Source organism: Mirounga leonina, unplaced genomic scaffold, assembly GCF_011800145.1.
Source record: "Mirounga leonina isolate KUSES-001 unplaced genomic scaffold, KU_Mleo_1.0 Mir_177, whole genome shotgun sequence".
NCBI lineage: Eukaryota > Metazoa > Chordata > Mammalia > Carnivora > Phocidae > Mirounga > Mirounga leonina.
Genome location: NW_023270459.1, coordinates 1175083 through 1192149, shown reverse-complemented (window position 1 = coordinate 1192149; position 17067 = coordinate 1175083). Strand labels below are relative to the sequence as shown.

The 17067-nt window shown below is 50.5% G+C and overlaps 2 protein-coding genes across 7 annotated transcripts in view; one reads left to right on the top strand and one right to left on the bottom strand.

Annotated features, from left to right (window-relative positions):
- Positions 1-817: 817 nt before the first annotated feature.
- Positions 818-9001, bottom strand: GMFG (glia maturation factor gamma). 6 transcript variants are annotated; one of them, XM_035023401.1, is made up of 7 exons: positions 5419-5522; positions 4872-4968; positions 4701-4750; positions 3664-3713; positions 1663-1745; positions 1158-1231; positions 818-1013 (listed from the first exon to the last, which is right to left on the bottom strand). In XM_035023401.1, exons 1-7 carry the CDS (start codon positions 5419-5421, stop codon positions 942-944), a joined length of 429 nt encoding a protein of 142 aa, XP_034879292.1. In that variant the 5' UTR covers positions 5422-5522; the 3' UTR covers positions 818-941. The 6 variants fall into 6 exon arrangements, 5 of the variants coding, with proteins under 5 accessions (XP_034879292.1, XP_034879291.1, XP_034879290.1 ...); XM_035023400.1 differs by lacking the exon at positions 5419-5522 and adding an exon at positions 5147-5397; XR_004682544.1 differs by lacking the exons at positions 4872-4968; positions 5419-5522 and adding an exon at positions 8690-9001 and having other exon boundaries at positions 1581-1745.
- A 462-nt stretch (positions 9002-9463) lies between these two features.
- SAMD4B (sterile alpha motif domain containing 4B) overlaps positions 9464-17067 on the top strand; it is a 37568-nt gene continuing 29964 nt past the window's right edge. The window contains exon 1 of the mRNA XM_035023396.1: positions 9464-9548. The gene's annotated coding sequence lies outside the window, so the exon portion shown is untranslated. The remainder of the gene's footprint in view (positions 9549-17067) is intronic.

Below are 17067 nucleotides of genomic sequence, written 5' to 3'. Positions count from 1 at the left end.
GGGAGGGAGCTCCCAGGTCCCTGGATCTGGGGACGGAGAGAGGAACAGAGACCGGGAGGAGAAGTACAGAGAAAGAAAGAGTGATTTATCTCTGTGAAGACTTGCCCATCTCAAAATTCTCAGAGCCCGGTACACTGTGGGTGCTCAGTAAATGTCCCTCAGAGACAAAGACAGAGAGCCCAAGAGACTCAAAAGCCCAGAGATGCCAGAAGAAAGAAAGAATCTCCTGACTGGGGCGGGTAGGATGTCCCTTTCCTGACCTTCAACTTCATACCCCTCAGGGGTCCACTGAGAGCCCTGGATCCTCTCACCTTCCCCAGCCTTGGGTCCTCAGGCCTCCCTAACCCCACAAACCACCCACCCCAGCAACTCCCTGAAGCAATTATGTTTGATCCTTCAACAACTTTTCTGCCTTTAAATTCTTCCAGCCTGGGAGCTCACTGAGAAAAGTAGCATTCAGAGCCAGCTAATGCCTGCTAGCTCCTAGAGCTGGGGTGGGAAGTGGGGAGGAGGGGAAACAGGCACTCTGCCTCCTTCACTCTCAGGAACCCAGGTGTCCTCATTCCCCTAGGAGTGGCCGCCTGCTGGATTCGGATATTTTCCAATTCCTCCCGGAACCACCACCCCCGCCCCCCGCCAACTCCTCCCCAGGAAACCCTACAGGTCCCTCCCTTTCTTTCCGAGAAACAGGTACCCCCCCCCCCTTTCCTCCTGGGACTCAGCGGGCATCCACTTGGTCTGCCTGCCCTCTGCTGGCCTAAGGCCGGTACTGCAGGGAACCTCGGCTAGCGCTCACAAGGAGAAACAGAAACAGAACTGAGGATCTCTGAGTTCCTGCATTTTAATTTCCGTCGGGTCTCAGACGTTCAGGCCCTAGGGGTCCCAGTTCCCAGTTTCTTCAGGGACTCCGACATCAGGAATCCAGTTCTCCAGCCCATAGGTCAACGAAAGAAAGACAACTTCTCCTGGAGCCAGGCCTCGGTGAGGTCATCAGTGGTGCGGATTTCAAACACCTGGGCAGGGAGAGGTCTCCACATTAAGACCCACTCAGGAACCGAGGGGGTGAACACTCTGACCCCCTCCGCCCCTCAGAACAGGAGCCTCGACCCTCAGCCCATCCTTCTTAGCGCTGGGGAGCCTCAGCCCCAGGCCCAGACCTTTGTGAGTTCTGCAGTCTGCACCAGTCTGTTTTTACTCCCTGCATACATCATCTGCTGTTCAGGCTTGCAGCCTGTGGGGAAAAGAGGAGAAAAGAGCATAACTGGGGGACACTGGTTATCAGTAAGGCCCTAGTAATGTCATGTAGGCCCTGAAGTTTTCAAAGGGTCCTGAGAGCTGTTCTAAGGTGGTCTCTTGACGCTATGCCCAGCGTTTGGGGGCTTGTTATTCTGAGAGTCCCTGGAGATGGTTTAGAGGCCACACAGGAGTTTCTAAGTAAAAGCGAGAGGTTAACTGGCTTATACACCTTGGGACTCAGGAGGATGGGTGGGCCCTTACGGAATCTGAGTCCCCACCTCCACCCCACTGCCCTCCCAGCACCCACACACCACACATGCCACACACTCACACCAGTCACACACCTGCACCCACGGACACGCTCCTCCATACGCCACGCACAGAATCTAAGACCCTCTTGTGGGGACAGGGAGAGCTGTGCCTCACCCACGGGACTGGAGAAGATGAAGCACAAAGGGTAGGACACTCGGCCGTCCTCATGCACATACTTGTAGCTGTAAACCACGAACCTACACCAGCGAAAGGGAATTCAAATTCAGTGCCTCCACCCAATGCCCATTGCCTGAGTCCACAATCTCGAAATCTTGCCTGAGTCTGAAAAGCTAGGGTTAACAAATGAGACCCCAGGATACTGGCCTCAAATACAAAAGGATGAAAAATAATCATGGTAGGTGCTTGTTTGATTCACAATAACCCTCTAACGTAAGTGCTCTTATTATCCCCATACTACAGATGGGAAAACTGAGGTCCAGAGTCACTTAACGAGGTTCTGTGGATACAGGAAAGATTTGAGCCCTGGGAATTCAGTGCCAGAGTGTAAGGGCTCAAATACCATGCGGTACCGTCCAGAGCTCTAGACCTCTGGCCTGAGACCAGGGCGGGCTCCATCATTTGCCAAGCGCAGTGCAAAATGGAAATGTGGGGCCTGCTGTTCAAAACGCAGGAGAAAAGCTGTTCCCTTTCCTCCGCAGTCTCCTTCCCGACTGGTCATGGTCTTTTAAAATTTGTTACTTCAAGTCAGGCTCTCTTGGGCATGGGGACACTAGCAGGGGAAGTACAGATGCTCGAAGACAGACCCTTGAAATTGTCATGCGGGGGGGGGGGGGAGGTGTGCCAACCCTGACCCTGATTCTGATCCTCCCCCTATCTGCACTCAGGCCCCCCGCCAGGGACAGAAGACCAGGGGAGATGACCAGGGGAGAACCTGTCCAGGGCCAAAGGAGGGAACACGTGTGAGCCGAAGAAGGCTCCAAGCCCCCAGCACATGCTCACTTTCCCATCAGACTTTACACAAAACACAAATTCAAAGATAAAACCACAAAAAATTTCCAGATGGCAGGCAGCCGCAGAGCACTAAGCCCCGTCTGCGTTTGAATCTCCCTTCTGTGCATGGGGCCTAGTGCGACTGCACGTGTCAGACACCTGGGGAGCTGGTCCTGGCTGAGATCGAGAGCCTGAGATGCAGGGTCAAAATCCTGGGGCACCCCAAATTCACCCTAGCGGAGATGAAAAATCTAAATAGACTAGATTTCATAGGAGTTTGACGTCAAAGAGCTCCTCCGTACAAAAAGCACCAGACTCAGGGCGCCTGGGTGGCTCAGTTATTGGGCACCTGCCTTCGGCTCAGGTCATGATCCTGGGGTCCTGGGATCGAGCCCCTCATCGGGCTCCCTGCTCGACAGGAAGCCTGCTTCTCCCTCTCCCACTCCCCCTGCTTGTGTTCCTGCTCTCACTATCTCTCTCTCTGTCAAATAAATAAATAAAATCTTTAAGATTTTATTTATTTATTTGAGAGAGCGAGAATGAGAGAGAGAGAGTACATGAGAGGGGTGAGGGTTAGAGAGAGAAGCAGGCTCCTCGCTGAGCAGGGAGCCCAATGCGGAACTCAATCCAGGGACTCCAGGATCATGACCTGAGCCGAAGGCAGTCGCTTAACCAACTGAGCCACCCAGGCGCCCCTAAATAAAATCTTTAAAAAAAATAAAATAAAATAAACTTCAATATAATCGCAAAACTTAAAAAAGAAAAAAAAAAAGTACCAGACTTGGGAGGCATCACACAGGATTCCCCCCCATCATTAAAAGTCAAATGACTCCTCTGCTTCCCAAAGTATTCTCAGGCATTGAAAAAGAAAAATTCCATTTTTTGTTTAATGAAGTAAGTGCAATCATGAGACCAAAACCTGACAAAGTTTGTACAGAAAAAAAAAAAAGAGCAAGCTCTAATATCACATGTGACCATCAGTGTAAAATTCTGCAATAAAATATTAGTATACAAACAAAAAGTCCTAAGCTGTGAATTCGTGGCCTCAAACCCAGATCAGAGCCTGTGATTAAGACTAGAATCCAAGGGGTCCCTCAGTCTGTTCCTTCATCATCACCCCCCTCTTCCCGGCTTGACCCTCCCCCCTCCCTACCCCTAGGATACCTGGGCTGTCTCTCTGGCAACTCTGTTTTTAGTTCCTCTGGAGAAATGTTCTGGGGGGGGAAGCAAAAGAAAAGACTGTCAAAGTAAGCATGAACTATGTGCCAAAGCACTGGTCTAAGAAAGACACATAGATCAACTCATCGACTTCTCCCACAATTCTGTGCGGTAGTTTCTCTTCTCACCACTTTACAGGTGAGTAAACTGAGGCCCAGGGTTGTTAAGATGCTGGTCCAAGGTTGCGGATAGAGAGCGGCAAGATTCAGATTTGAATCTGGGTTCAAATCATAACCATTTTGCTACACTGCCTTTCAAAGGACCTGAGAGAGCCCAGCTCCTAGCCAATCCCCCTCCCCTGTCAAACAGCCCTAGCCTCAGCCTCCAGGGGCCAGCCCCCAAATCCTTACCACAACACAAGAAGTAAGCCTTATTATCATCCCCGTGTGACTGATAAAGACAGTGAGGCAAAAAAGAGGGAGATCTACCCTTTTATACAGGATTTCCCCTAGCTTTTTTTTAATTGTTATGTTAATCCCCATACATTACATCATTAGTTTTAGATGTAGTGTTCCATGATTCACTGTTTGTGCATAACACCCAGTGCTCCATGCAGAATGTGCCCTCTTTAATACCCATCACCAGGCTATCCCCTCCTCCCACCCTTCCCCTAGCTTTTTGTTGACTTATCTGGAAACTTTCATTTAAGTGCCAATAAAATATCATCACCATCGTCGTCGTCGTCATCACCATCATTTTATTGAGCATATTCTATGTGCCAGGCCCACTTCTAAGCCCATGACAAGGATTAAAGCATTGAATCCATAGACCCTATGAGGTAGGTAAGGTATCCCCATTTCACAGATGGGGAAACAGAGACCCATGCAGGTGAAGTCTCTTGCCTCGAGTCACAGCTGAGCTGGGATTTGACCTCCAGGCCTTTCTGGCCCCCAAATTCAGGCTCTTAGCATCAGTTCCAGCCCCCTGGTTCTCCCAGTCCCACCCTGCCCTTCTTGGGGGTCCCATCCATCCCAGACTCTCACCTGAAATTCTTCCTCGAGCACCACCATCTGCCGGTCTTTGTCCACCTTCACTGGGGAGGAATGGCACACAGGGGTTAGTTGCCCCTTCCATGCAGCAGCGACACTAGCCCAGACTTCCTTGTTTGTCCCCACTCCCTCTGCCATCCTTCCAGGGGAGGAGATGACACTCACTTATTATGGCTGCATTGTCTGTCTCTTTTCTGAAGCGAAATTTTCTCAGCTTTTCCTTTAGCTCAGGGTCCACCTCGCACACCACCAGGGAATCGGACTGCAGAGAAGCCCAGGAAGAGCTGAGCTGGCCTGGTCTCAGCCCCCCCCCCCACGACCCCCTTCCCCAAACCTCAGTTTCTCCATCTACTCATTAAGAGGTGGGTCTGACGGCTCACAGGACGCCTCTGGGTACTTTAGGGAAAGGGTGCTTTCCTCAGGCAGGTGCTACCTCTTACCAGTGCACACATTTGGGGTGCAGGGCAGAAGCTGGGCTCCAGCCCTCTAGGCAGGTGCCCTTGGGCAACACTTGAGGAGACCCGGGGATCTGCTTGCCTGGGGCTAAACCCGGAACCAGCCTCTCTCTTCCCCACAGCCAGGCCCTTTGCCGCAGCGGGGTCACCTTCCCAGCCCCTGACTAGCCCACAGGCTGACCTTCACCCAGGCACTCTCCCAGCCCCAGCCCCAGCCCAGCCCCCAGCCTTTCCCATACACCCCCCAACCCCCTGACCATGACTTTTCTGTCCACAGGCCTCTTCTTTTCTCAGTTCCGCTGTCTTCTAGAGGTGGGGACTAGGGCTGCAGGGGGCGGAGTGTGGGGCAGGGGAAAGGTTTCATCCAACACCACATCCTGTTTATGCCCATTCTGGGACAACTGTCTCAGAGGGCTCCTCCCCTTCCTTCCTTCCCCTCATCTGCCAGGACCTCCCAGGCTTTGCAATCACCCAGACTGGGGTTCGAATGCTGCCTTGCTGTGTGACCCTAGCTAAGTAACTTCACCCCTCTGATTCAGGATTCTTGTGAGGATAAAATAGCTTCACATACCTCCTGGCATGGTGGACATGCTCAATACACAGTAGGTAACAATGAGCTCTTTAGTTCCTCCCCTCCTCCAGGAAGCTCTCCTGGATTGTCCCCCCCTCTGGAATATTTTAATTCCAGAGTAGAAAAGGGGAGCTTAGGGATGTTTGGTAGCCAAACTGCCACTCATTTGTTGATGGGGAAATGGAGACTTCACAGCGCCCAGGTAGTGCTGAATTTTTTCCTGCAGTTATTCAACTTCAGGGGCCTAATAATGGGCCCTACAACAATGGTGTCCAATTCTGTCAGACCAGTACCCCCTTTTTTATTAAGTGCATTTTGTGTTGCCCCCTTTCCCACTGTGAAATGAAATTCCTAGATAATGTAACCTACTTATACACAAATTCCCCTCCCCCAAAATCAATACAGTGTCCTGTCATATAAAGGAGAAATAAAAGGGAAGTAATTTATGGGAAAACTCCATGTATTTCAGTGAGAAAATATAAGCCAACAAAAGAGACTCTTCACAGGTCCCAGTTCCCCATTGGCTGGCCCGCCATGCTGGCTCCAGCTGTAGCCTTCCAGAACGCCCTCCACAGGCACTGGATCCCACCCTGTCCCCCTCTACTGACGGGTGTCACTGGAGCTATTCTCCTTCTCCCTGCATCATCAATGTTCCCACCCCTACTAGATCTTTCCTCTTGGCCTACAAGCGGGGTTCTCTTCCTTCTTAAAAACGAAGAACCCTATCTTCCGTTCAGCACTGCCCATTCATTTCCTTCCCTTTTCAGAAAAACTTCTCGAATCATCTACACATGCAGCCTCCTATGTCTCCTCCTGATTTTCTCTTCAGCTCTCTCCCAGCAGATTGTCACTCCTGTCCCCAACCCCTGAAGTACCCTTGCCGGGGCCACCAATGACCACTATGGTGTTGGACCTAATGGTCAATTCTCAGTCTTGCTCTGTCATGCCCTGTCAGCTGCATGTGACACCATCCATCCCTCTCTGTGCCCTGAAGAAACACTTTCCTCACTTGGCTTTCAGAACAACACCCTGGCCTGGTTTTCCTCCGAGTGTTCTAGCTGCTTCTTCTTGGCCTCTCTTGCTGATTCTTCCTTTTAATGGTGGGGTGTCCCGGGCCTCAATCCTTTGTCTCTTTTTCACCTACCATTCTCTTTTGATTTCATCCAGTTTCTTGGCTTTCAAAGGGGATACCCTATTTATTTCTCCAGCCTGGGTTTCTCCGTGCACTCTACACTCCTACATCCAACTGCCCAGCTGACATCTCCACCTGGATGTCTGTCATCCTTAACCTGTCTCATTCCTCTCATCGTACATTAGAACTTGTCAGTTCTGAACTTCATTTTGAAATGTAACCAGAACCTGCCCACCTCCCCCCTCCACGGCCCATACCCTGGTCCCATCAACCTCCATCTCCTGCCTGAACTCTCGCAGCAACCTCCTCACTGTCCCCCTGCTCCCCCTTCCATACTCTATTCTTCACAGGAATGCCAGAGGGATCCTAATAAAACCCAAGGCAGATGACATACTTCCTCTCCCAAAACCCTCCTACAGCTTCCATGTTATTTGAATAAAAGCTAGAGTCCTTACGGTGGCCTTTATCTGGTGCCTTTACCCCTCCTCCATTACCACTTGGACCTTGTCTTCTACCCTCCTCTTTGCTCACTCCATTTCAGCCGTGTTATCCTCGTTGTGGTTCTGTGAATAATCCTGCCACTGGGCCTTTGCAGTTGCTGTTCCCTCTTTCTGGAGCCCTCTTTCCCTATGGTTTACCCCTTCATTTCTTCAGATTTCTGCTCAAATCTCACCTGATCCAAGACACCTTCCCTCCCCCAAAATAGTGCTGACCTCATCACTCCATCCCCTCAGCTTGCTTTATTTTTCCCCGTAGCACTTATCACCAAATCACATTGTATTTATTTATTTATCATGTCCCCTCAACCAGAATGTAAGCTTCAAGCATGAATGTAAGCTTTGTTCTATTGTTTAATTTCTAGAAGCTTGAACACCACCTGACACATATTATATTAGGTACTTGAATATCGTTGAGTGAATAAATGAACTGTTATCTATGGAACTACTATATATGCTGTGAAGGTTTTTACTTAAATGTAGGGGGTAGTGGATGGGGTTTGTGATATCCCCTCCCCCGGCTTGAAGTGACCTTTCCTCACTGCATCTTCCTCTCTGTCTGGCTGCCCCTCCTCAACCTTGGAGAGATGTCGATTCCTTTGCTCAAACCTTAGGTGTCCCCCTTTCTTAGGGTTCTGGCCAGTCCTTGTCTCCATTCATCCTTCGTATCCTCCCAGGCTAGATCACTAACACCCACAGCTTCAATGACCATCTTTGATGATCCTCAAATTTTGGTTTCCAGCCCCAATTTCTCTCTTAAGCTCCAGACCCGGCGCTGTGCAGCCTCCTGGCCCCCCACTGCTGGGTGGCCCACACTGGACTCAGCATCTTGCAAACCTGCTTCTCCTCTGGGTCTCCTTCTCAGGGAGGCACCACCAACCCCTAACCCCCCCAGCCAGGGGCCTTGTCTAGGATTTCACCCTCTCTCCCCGCTCTGCGGCCAGCCAGTCCCAAGGCAGGTTCACTTGCCTCCTGGGCGTCTCTCCCGCCCACACCGCCCCCCTCTCCCACAGTCCCGCCCAGGTGCAAACGCCCCTGTCCCACCCCAACTGCCTCCCGGTACTGAAAGCCCCCAGTTTTATTCCTTCCAATCCACGCTCCATATGAAAGCCAGAGCCATCTTTCCAAACCTCCAACTCACCATGACTCTCCCTGGCTTGAAGCCCTTCCATGGCTCCCTAGTGTCCTCAAGACAAGCCCAAACTCCCTCAAGTGGGCAAACATCTGGCCACAGCTCATTTCCCACCACTCCTTGCCCGGAACTCTACACTCCGTCCACCCGGACCGCATTTTCTTTGAGTTCCTCTAACACGCCATGTCTCTGTCACCTTCTGGGTGAGGGCCCCCGCTCCGCTTAGTCACCAGATCCAGGGAAGTTTGTGGAATGAACAGATTACAATAGTCAAAGCAACAACTCCCATTTGTTGACGGCCTCCATTGTGCCAAGCGCTTTCTACGCATCGTCTCTTTCAATCGTATTCCCACTTGGGAGAGGGCTGCGGTGGTAGAGCTGAGACTCCAGAAGCCTGGGCGCCAACCCGTAACCCGGCCGCTCGAGCCCACCCGGGCCCAGGCCTTAGGCGGGCCGTGCAAGAGGGGCGAGGAGGCGGCCTTGAACACCAGATGCAGGAATTGTGACCTAGCTCACGGCCGCTGAGGTAGCCGCGCGCGAGACTGCCCCCTGCGGGCCGGGAGGCCCAATCTCGGGCTCCGCCGCGCCCGTTGCCCATGGCAATGCCGCGCGCGCCCCGCCCCCGCCCCCGCCCCGCCCGCCAGCCCCGAGGCCCCGGCGGGGCCGACTGCCCGTCAGCCCGCAGCCAACCAATCCCACCGCGCAGGGGGCGGGCCTCTGGGGCCTCGCTCAACCTCCAGCGCTCCCCTCTCTGCCAAGACCCCGCCTTTCTCCGCGCACACCTCCCGCCCTTCGGGCTGCCCTCGCCGCCCGTTGGCGGGCGCGCCGTTCGTCACCGCGGCGTGAGCTAATGCCGGCGCGCGGCGGCCCCGGCGGGGCGGGGCCAGGGGCGGTGACGCACGGCGCGGTGACGCAGCGCGACGGCGGCGGCGGCGGCGGCGGCGGCGGTGGTCGGTGCGGGAGGAGGGAGGGGAGCTCGCGGGCCGGAGAGGGGGCGACGGCGGCGGAGGGGGCCTGAGGAGGCCCGAGCGGCGGCGGCGGCGGCGACCGAGGCGGTGAGTCGCGGGCAGGCCCGGGCGGCGGCGGGGCGGCGGCGGCGGGTCGGGGCGCGCGGGGCTCACCTCAGGGCGCCCCAGGCCGCGCGGGCGGCCCCGCCCCCTCAGGGACCCCGAGCCGCGGGCGGCGGCGAGCGCGGGCCTCGGGGGTCCCGGCCCGCGAGAGAATCCCCCACCCCCGACCCCCGAGTCGCCGGCCCAGGCCGCCTGGGAAGCTTTCCTCCGAAACCCTCCTCACACCCTGGGGACCGCGAGGGGCCGGGTCGGGGGACCTTCCCCGTGACCCCCCCGCAGGTCTGGCTCAGACACCTCCCTGGAGGGCGTTCCCACAGCCCCGCCAAACCCGCCCTAGAGCCCCCTGAAAACCCGCACCCCTCCTCCGGCCCGAAATCTTTCCGAGAGACCCCCCTTACGTCCCCACAGTCTTGTCCAGACGCCGGCTTAGGTCTCGGAAATCTTCCTCAGCGAACCCCTTCTCTGGCCCCAGATCCCCCATCCTCCTCCGTCCAGAAATATTCCCCGGAGGCCACTCCTCATCTATTCCAACAATGTGTGTCATATCTCCTCCTGGAGCCTCCCTCATAAGCCCTAAAAATCTCCTGCAGTCTCCCTGAGATCCCCTCCAGACCCCGCACATTCCAGAAATCTCCCCCAGAGACCTATTTCGCATATCCCCACAATCTCCCCAGGTCTTCCCTCTCACAGGTCCCCCAAATTTTCCCTCCTACCTACCCCCCCATTACCAGAAATCACCTGGGAGACGTTTCACTCATGGCCCCCAAATCTCGGAGCCCCCTCCCTGCCACCATGTCCTTTGGAATGTCCCTGATAATACTTTGAAAGTCTTCCTCCAGAGACTCTCTGAAATGTGCTCACATCCCCAAAATTCACCTAGAGGGACACCCCTCCCCCCCCACGCACCAGCCATCTCCCATACACACTCCCCCTTCCCAAAGTCATCCCTTAAGACTCTTCCACAGATCCCAAAGATTTCAGGTCCCCCAAGTCTCACCAGCCCGAAATGCCCTAGAGATCACCCTCACATACCCCAAAAATCTTCCTCCAAGACCACGCTCACTTATCCCAAACATTCCTCCAGAGATTCGCTAAAATCCCTGGAGAACTCTTATCCCATATTCCAAAAGCCTTTTCCACAGACCCTGTTACATATCCCAACTCTTCCCGGTAACCTACACCACATGTTCCACAGATTTCTTCAGGATTCCAAAAACGTCCCTTGTAGTCTCTGATATTCTCTAGAGTCCTCTTTAGATGACCCTTGAAAATCCCCCTTTCTAGACTGACATTTAGTTGAAGTTTCAAAACCCTTTAAACCGTAAGACTCTCTTCGTGACCTCTGTGAGATGCAGTATTTCCAAGACCTCCTCACATCTTCTCAGAGACCTCGGCAACCCCTCAAGCCCTCCTGGGATAAGCCCTTGAAATCCCTCCCAGGACCCTTCCGACACCCCCCAAGAATCCACTGAATCACTGCTCAGAGACCTCCTGCCTTACTAAGATACTTTTCCTAGAGGTTTCACTCCCTGAACTCTTCACAGGTGCCCTCAGGCCCTCTAGAACCTCCTCCCCATTCAGTCTTCCCTCAAAATAACTGAGCTCCTGCTCTTAGAAAGTCCCAGAATTCTTTCTGAAAAACCTTCTACTCTGACATTCCCATATTCCACTCAGAAGACCCACCTTTCCCATACTATACCCTTTCGAAAACTTTACTCAGAGGTTTCTCCTCATCTGAGCTCTCTTAGGAGTTCCTGAAAAGACCTCTGCCATCCTGCTCCAGTACATCCAAGATCTCTCTCAGGAGACCACACCTCCCCCAGACACCCTTTAGAGAATTTTCTTCAAAACTGCCCTGCATCAACAACCTAACTCCCAGCACTTTTTGAGACTTCTTCAGAACATTCCCTCATTTCCACCTGTGACATCCTCATCCATTCAGAACCCTATCAGATTTACCCCTTTTGGGATCCCTATTTATACCCTCTCACCACCTCCATTCTCTTTCCTTTGAAATCAACTTCGAGATCCTTCTCAGATCTGGACCTCCTTCCCCCCATTGTCCCTTCAGAGGCCCCCAGCATCTTCCAGGCTCCCCTCACCCCCGAGAGCCTCCACTGTGTCCTTTTAATAAAAAAAAATCCTCAAGAGACAGCCTCACCTCTTGAAATCTCAACCCTCAGAGACTTCTCAGGCCATTTTTCTTAGGTTTCATCCTCATAGACTCCTCCTCCCTTCGGAGATTGAGAGAGCCTTAGCACCCTCCTTAGAGACTTCTTGAGGACTCCCCCCATTTTCTTTTCAGCAGCCTTCTCCTTCCTTTTCCCTTTTGAGGGCCTCCTCACTAAAGAATCCCTTCCCCTGTAGCAGTGGTTCTCAAAGCATGGTCCTTGGACCAGTATCGACATCACCTGGGAACTGGTTAGAAATGCAAATTTTGGAGTCTAGCCCAGACCTACTGAACCAGAAGACCTGAGAGTAGGACCCAGCAGTCTGTTTTTAGGGACCCTCCTGGTGATTCTGATGTATGCTCGAATTTGAGAACCATTGCCCCCTGAGAGGATTTCCCTTTCACCACAGAAAGCCCGCTGAAAGATGCTTCAGGGTATGCCTCTGAACTCCTGCCCACCCCCATTTTCCTGAGAGTCCCCTTTGTGAAATATCCACCCTCTAGAAAGTCTCCTTGCCCTCCTTGAAAGGATTTTGGTTTCTCTCAGAGGTCACCCCACTCTGTGAGCAATTACTTCATATTCTACCTTTGAATGATTTCTTTTCAGGTCTTCCTCAGCACTTTTACCTTCTGGCTGCCCCTCCACACCATACCCTAGCCTTTGGTGCATCTGCTTGAACACATATGTCCCTCTCTAATCTTCATCTATTCCTCTCCACATAGGCACCCTCCCTTTAAGGCACCTTCGGGTCTTTTCATTCTCTGTGTCTTACTGTCCAGAGTCCTCCCTTTTACTTCTTAGGGCACCACTCACCTTCTCCCTGTAGTTTTTCATGTACTTGTCCACTCACCCTCACTGGACTAGCAAGTTTGGAAAGTACTGGGATGTGTCTTATTTGTCTCTGAATCCCACAGTGGGAATCAGAGAATGGGCAGCTCTTCCTTCACATTTGGCCAGAAATCTCTTAAGTTTTTCAGATCTCACTCCCCATTCAGGTTCTATACACCTTCCCCACCCCCTCCTGTCTTCTCTCTCTACCCAGCCTCCATTGCCTCTCCTCCTAGAAGAGGCTGTCTTGCCCCTCCAACTGCTATTTGAGGGACTTTTCTTTGTGTTCACTCTTGATTCTGAGCTGCCTTAGGTCCTATTCTTGGTGATCTGCCTTACCCCATCCTGGTTGGCTTCTCAGCCTTTATAAGTCTGGGGCCTCCACAGGGCTCTCAGCTTTCTCTGAGGGATTCTGTTTCTCTCTAGGATCAACAAGAGGAAACAGAGATCACAGGATAAACACTGGAGCCTGCCTTCAGTGAGCTCACAGTACATTAGAGGGGCTGGGCAGGTACATGGGACAGAACATGAGGTACAAATTATATGCTTTGGAAATTTGGCAGTGAAAGAAGGAGCCCTTTATCTGGAAAGACTTCATGGAAAAGGTGATATTGGGCTCGGTGATGTTCCACAGGAGTTGGGACAGTGGTGAGTAGCCTTCCAGGCAGAGTTAACAGCTTTGCAATGGGTCAAAGACAAGGCCTCCTCATCTCCCATCCATGGCACCTCTTCTCTTCTCTTAAAGGACAGAGATGAAAGAAAACAGATCTCTTCCATCTGTATTGTATTTGCCAGCTGCACTTTTGTGACCCATAGAGTGGTAATATTAATGACTACTGTTTATTGAGTAATTATTATTTGCCAGTCACAGTTTAAATGCTTCACATGTATTCTCACCTCATGTTCCTCATAGGAACCCTATGAGGTAGGTAAGCTACAATTAATCTCATTTTACGAATGATGTAATTGAAGACAAGTGGCACAAATAGAAGGTCTCTGGACCCTGTCCATCCCAAGATGATAGTGCCATGAGTCATAGAGTTGGATTTTCTGTTCAGATAGGGTTGGGTGCAGTGAGGCATAGTAACAGTGGTTAAGTATGCAGATTCTGGGGCTAGACAGGATTTGCATCCCACATTGTCACTTACCAGTTTTGTGACCTAGGACAATTACTTAAATTCTCTGGTTCTTAGTTTCCACATCTAAAAAATGAAAGTAATAATGATATTCTATGTTATAAAATTATTGCAATGATTGAATTAGTTAATATATATAAAGTACCTAGAACAATACTCTGCATGTAAGTGCTCAGTGTTATCAAAAATAAATGGTAAGTAAATAAATAAATAAATGGCTCGTGTCAGCCAGGACTCCAAAGACATAAAAGAACCTTAGTCCTTAGTTCAAACTGGTTTAATCAAAAAAGAGAATTAATTGGTTCGTGTTACTAAAAAGTCCAGGGCTGGGTTGGCTTCAGACTTAGCTTCATCCAGGAGTTCAAACATTCTTCTCAGTAATCTCTGCCCATTTCTCCAAGGAGTTAGCTTCATCTTCAACAGATTTCTACTTTGTGGTGACTAAGATGGCCTTCAGCAACCCCAGGCTTATATCCTACCTCCTTAACAGCCTTAGTGGAAAGAGAACTCTTGCCTGACAGCCCCAGTTTGAAAACAGTTTCTTTCCTGAATAAGTGTGAAATAACAGAAGATCCTTAGGGACGTGTTTGGGGTTCTATACCCTGGAATTCTCTATTGCTTGCTGAGGTTGCTGTGATTCCATCCCATGATCTTTCTGAGTACTGGTGGCAGTTCCCCTCCTCCCTTGTTCTCCAGCCCCAGTCATTCTCCACTCTGTGATGGTTTGGATCTGGAGAGAGTCTATGGTTAGTCTGACCCAACCAGACTTTCCCTTGGGATCTCACTGAGAGACACAGGGAAGAGATGACTGCCTGGGTTTGGTGGTAGCCTCAGTAGGATAGTGGAATCCAGGAGTAGTGGTGTTCAATCCTGTACCTCAGCTTTGGGTTTTCCGGACTCTGAACTTTGTGAGAGGGTTAGGTAAATTACTTTGAGTAGGGTTTTGTTTTATTTGTTTTAGTGTAAATTTGTTGAATAGAGTCTGATTGAGGGCAAGTTACAGAACAACAGTGTATACAGTGTATAAATTTCAACTCCAGCAGTTAAAACAATTTATGGAGGCACTTTTCTAGGTACAGGACATATAGCAGTGAATGAAACAGTCAAGGTTTTGGAACTCATGGTGTTTACGTTCTGATGGGGGAGTGGAGAGGATACATAAACAAAAGAAATCAGTGATATGTGCTGTGAAGGAATTAAAATAGAGTGAAGGGCGCCTGGGTGGCTCAGTCGTTAAGCATCTGCCTTCGGCACAGGTCATGATCCCAGGGTTCTGGGATCGAGTCCCACATCAGGCTCCCTGCTCGGCAGGAAGCCTGCTTCTCCCTCTCCCACTCCCCCTGCTTGTGTTTCTGCTCTCGCTCTGTCTCTCTCTGTCAAATAAATAAAATCTTTTAAAAAATAATAATAAATTGAAAAAGAGGGTGGCTGTGGCCACTATATTCAGGATGGTTAGAATTGGCCGCTGAGGAGGTGACAGTTGAGCCTGATAACCTGAAAGATGAGAAGGGACCAGGTGTGGGATGATCTCGGAGTGGGGCGTTCCAATCTAAGCATTGTTTTATGTGGAGAAAGGACTGCTGCAAGGGTGGAGGGGGGGATTTTTCACAGACATAATGAGGGTGTGTTTGCTGTGTGCCAGGTGCAATGCTAGGAACTGAAAATGTAGCAGTGAATAATACAGCCACAGTCTTTCCTTCCCTCGTGGATCTTACAGTCTAGGCATTTCTGGAAAAGCTGCAGCCTTCAAAGAAATACCTTTCGATGATATCAGACCAAAAACTCCTTGGGGAGATGAGGAAGACTGGGACACATATGAACCCAGATCTGATTGATGAGAGGGAACCAGCCATGTGGTGATCTGGGGAAGAACATTTCAGGTAGAGGGGTCAACAGCGACAAAAGCCCTGAGATGGGCTCAAGGAACAACAAGGAAACCAGTGTGAGGGAGAGGGGGCAGGGAATTGAAGAGGCTAGATCATGTAGGGCCTTGTGGGCCATGGTAAGGAGTTTTACATTTTCATTTAAGAGACTTGGGAAGCTATTAGAGGGTTTTTAAAGCAAGTCAGTGACATGATCTGAATTTTTTTTTCTTTAAAGAATGTTCACTGATTTATGCAAGGAAAACGGGTAAGAATGGAAGCAGGAGGTAGATGAGGAGGCATTACATTAGTCCAGATGAAAAAAGATAGTAACTTAAATATGGTGGTGGCAGTAAAAAATCAGAGAGATAGATGTATTTTGGGTATAGAGAAAACAGGACTTAATTATGGGATTAGAAAGAGAGGAATCCAGGATGATAATAGCTAGCAACTCTATGAGAGTATGTACTATTATTAAACCCATTTTACAGATGAGAAAACAGGCACAGCAAGGTGAAATCTCTTGCCCAAAGTTACACAGGTAGTAAGTGGTAGGATTCTCTTTCCAACCCAGACAGTGTGGTCCCAGAGCCACTTGAGTTTTAGGAAAGAAAAAGGAGGGCATGTTTAGCTGACGTTAAGAAAAAAAGAATTATTGGGACGCCTGGGAGGCTCAATCAGTTAAGCGTCTGCCTTTGGCTCAGGTTGTGATCTCAGGGTCCTGGGATTGAGCCTCACATCAGGCTCCCTGCTCGGTGGGAACCCTGCTTCTCCCTCTCCCTCTGCTTGCTTGTGCTCTCTCTCTCTTTCTGTCAAATAAATAAATAAAATCTTTAAAAAAAAAAAGAAAAGAAAAAAATTATCGAGAGCAGATGAATAGATCTTATGGAAGAGAAAGGAGTCCAAGATGACTTTAAGAAATTCTGAGTTGTCCACAGAAAGGTGGTAGTTGAATCTGTGGGAGTTGATTATCAAGTGATAGGATACAAGTATAGAGAAAGGAAAGAGCTAAAGATACTGTTTTATTGGGGAAGGGTCAACACATTTAAGGGTGGGATGAGTGAAAGAGAGCAATACATGGGGGCAAGGGGGAAGGGATGCCAGCTTCCTCTCTACTCCAGGGTTTCCCACAGCTTCCCAGGGGGGCGCTTATCTTCCAGGAGGCCCTGCCTGGCTTCTCCCCTCCTCTCCCTCTGTTCCTCAGAACTATTCATACAAAAGCCTCATTCTTGGCTGAAGCAATAGTATGCATATTTTGTGTACATATTTCAGGAGTTTCTGAAAATAATGGTTGGTCTTTACAAAAGAGAAGTTGAGCTCCCTTGGCATCTGACATTCTCCTGTTCTTCTCCGGTCAGGATAGTGAGTTAACGTTAGGTAACTAGCCTGTTACCTTGTTCATGAAGTATGAATTCCTGAAAGGCCTAGGTGGGTGCTGTAGAAGGGCTAGGAATGGGTAAGAAGGCTAATAGGACCCCCTTATTTAGAGATGTTGGCATTAAAGGGT

Excerpts from the sequence above, each read along its gene's own strand:
- GMFG (XM_035023399.1), bottom strand. The coding sequence starts at position 8,822 with ATGCGTAGAAAGCGCTTGGCACAATGGAGGCCGTCAACAAATGGGAGT. Across the intron at positions 3,714-4,700 it reads TGCTCGAGGAAGAATTTCAG|AACATTTCTCCAGAGGAACT; the intron begins GTGAGAGTCTGG and ends TTCCCCCCCCAG. Across the intron at positions 1,014-1,157 it reads AGACTGCAGAACTCACAAAG|GTGTTTGAAATCCGCACCAC; the intron begins GTCTGGGCCTGG and ends CTCCCTGCCCAG.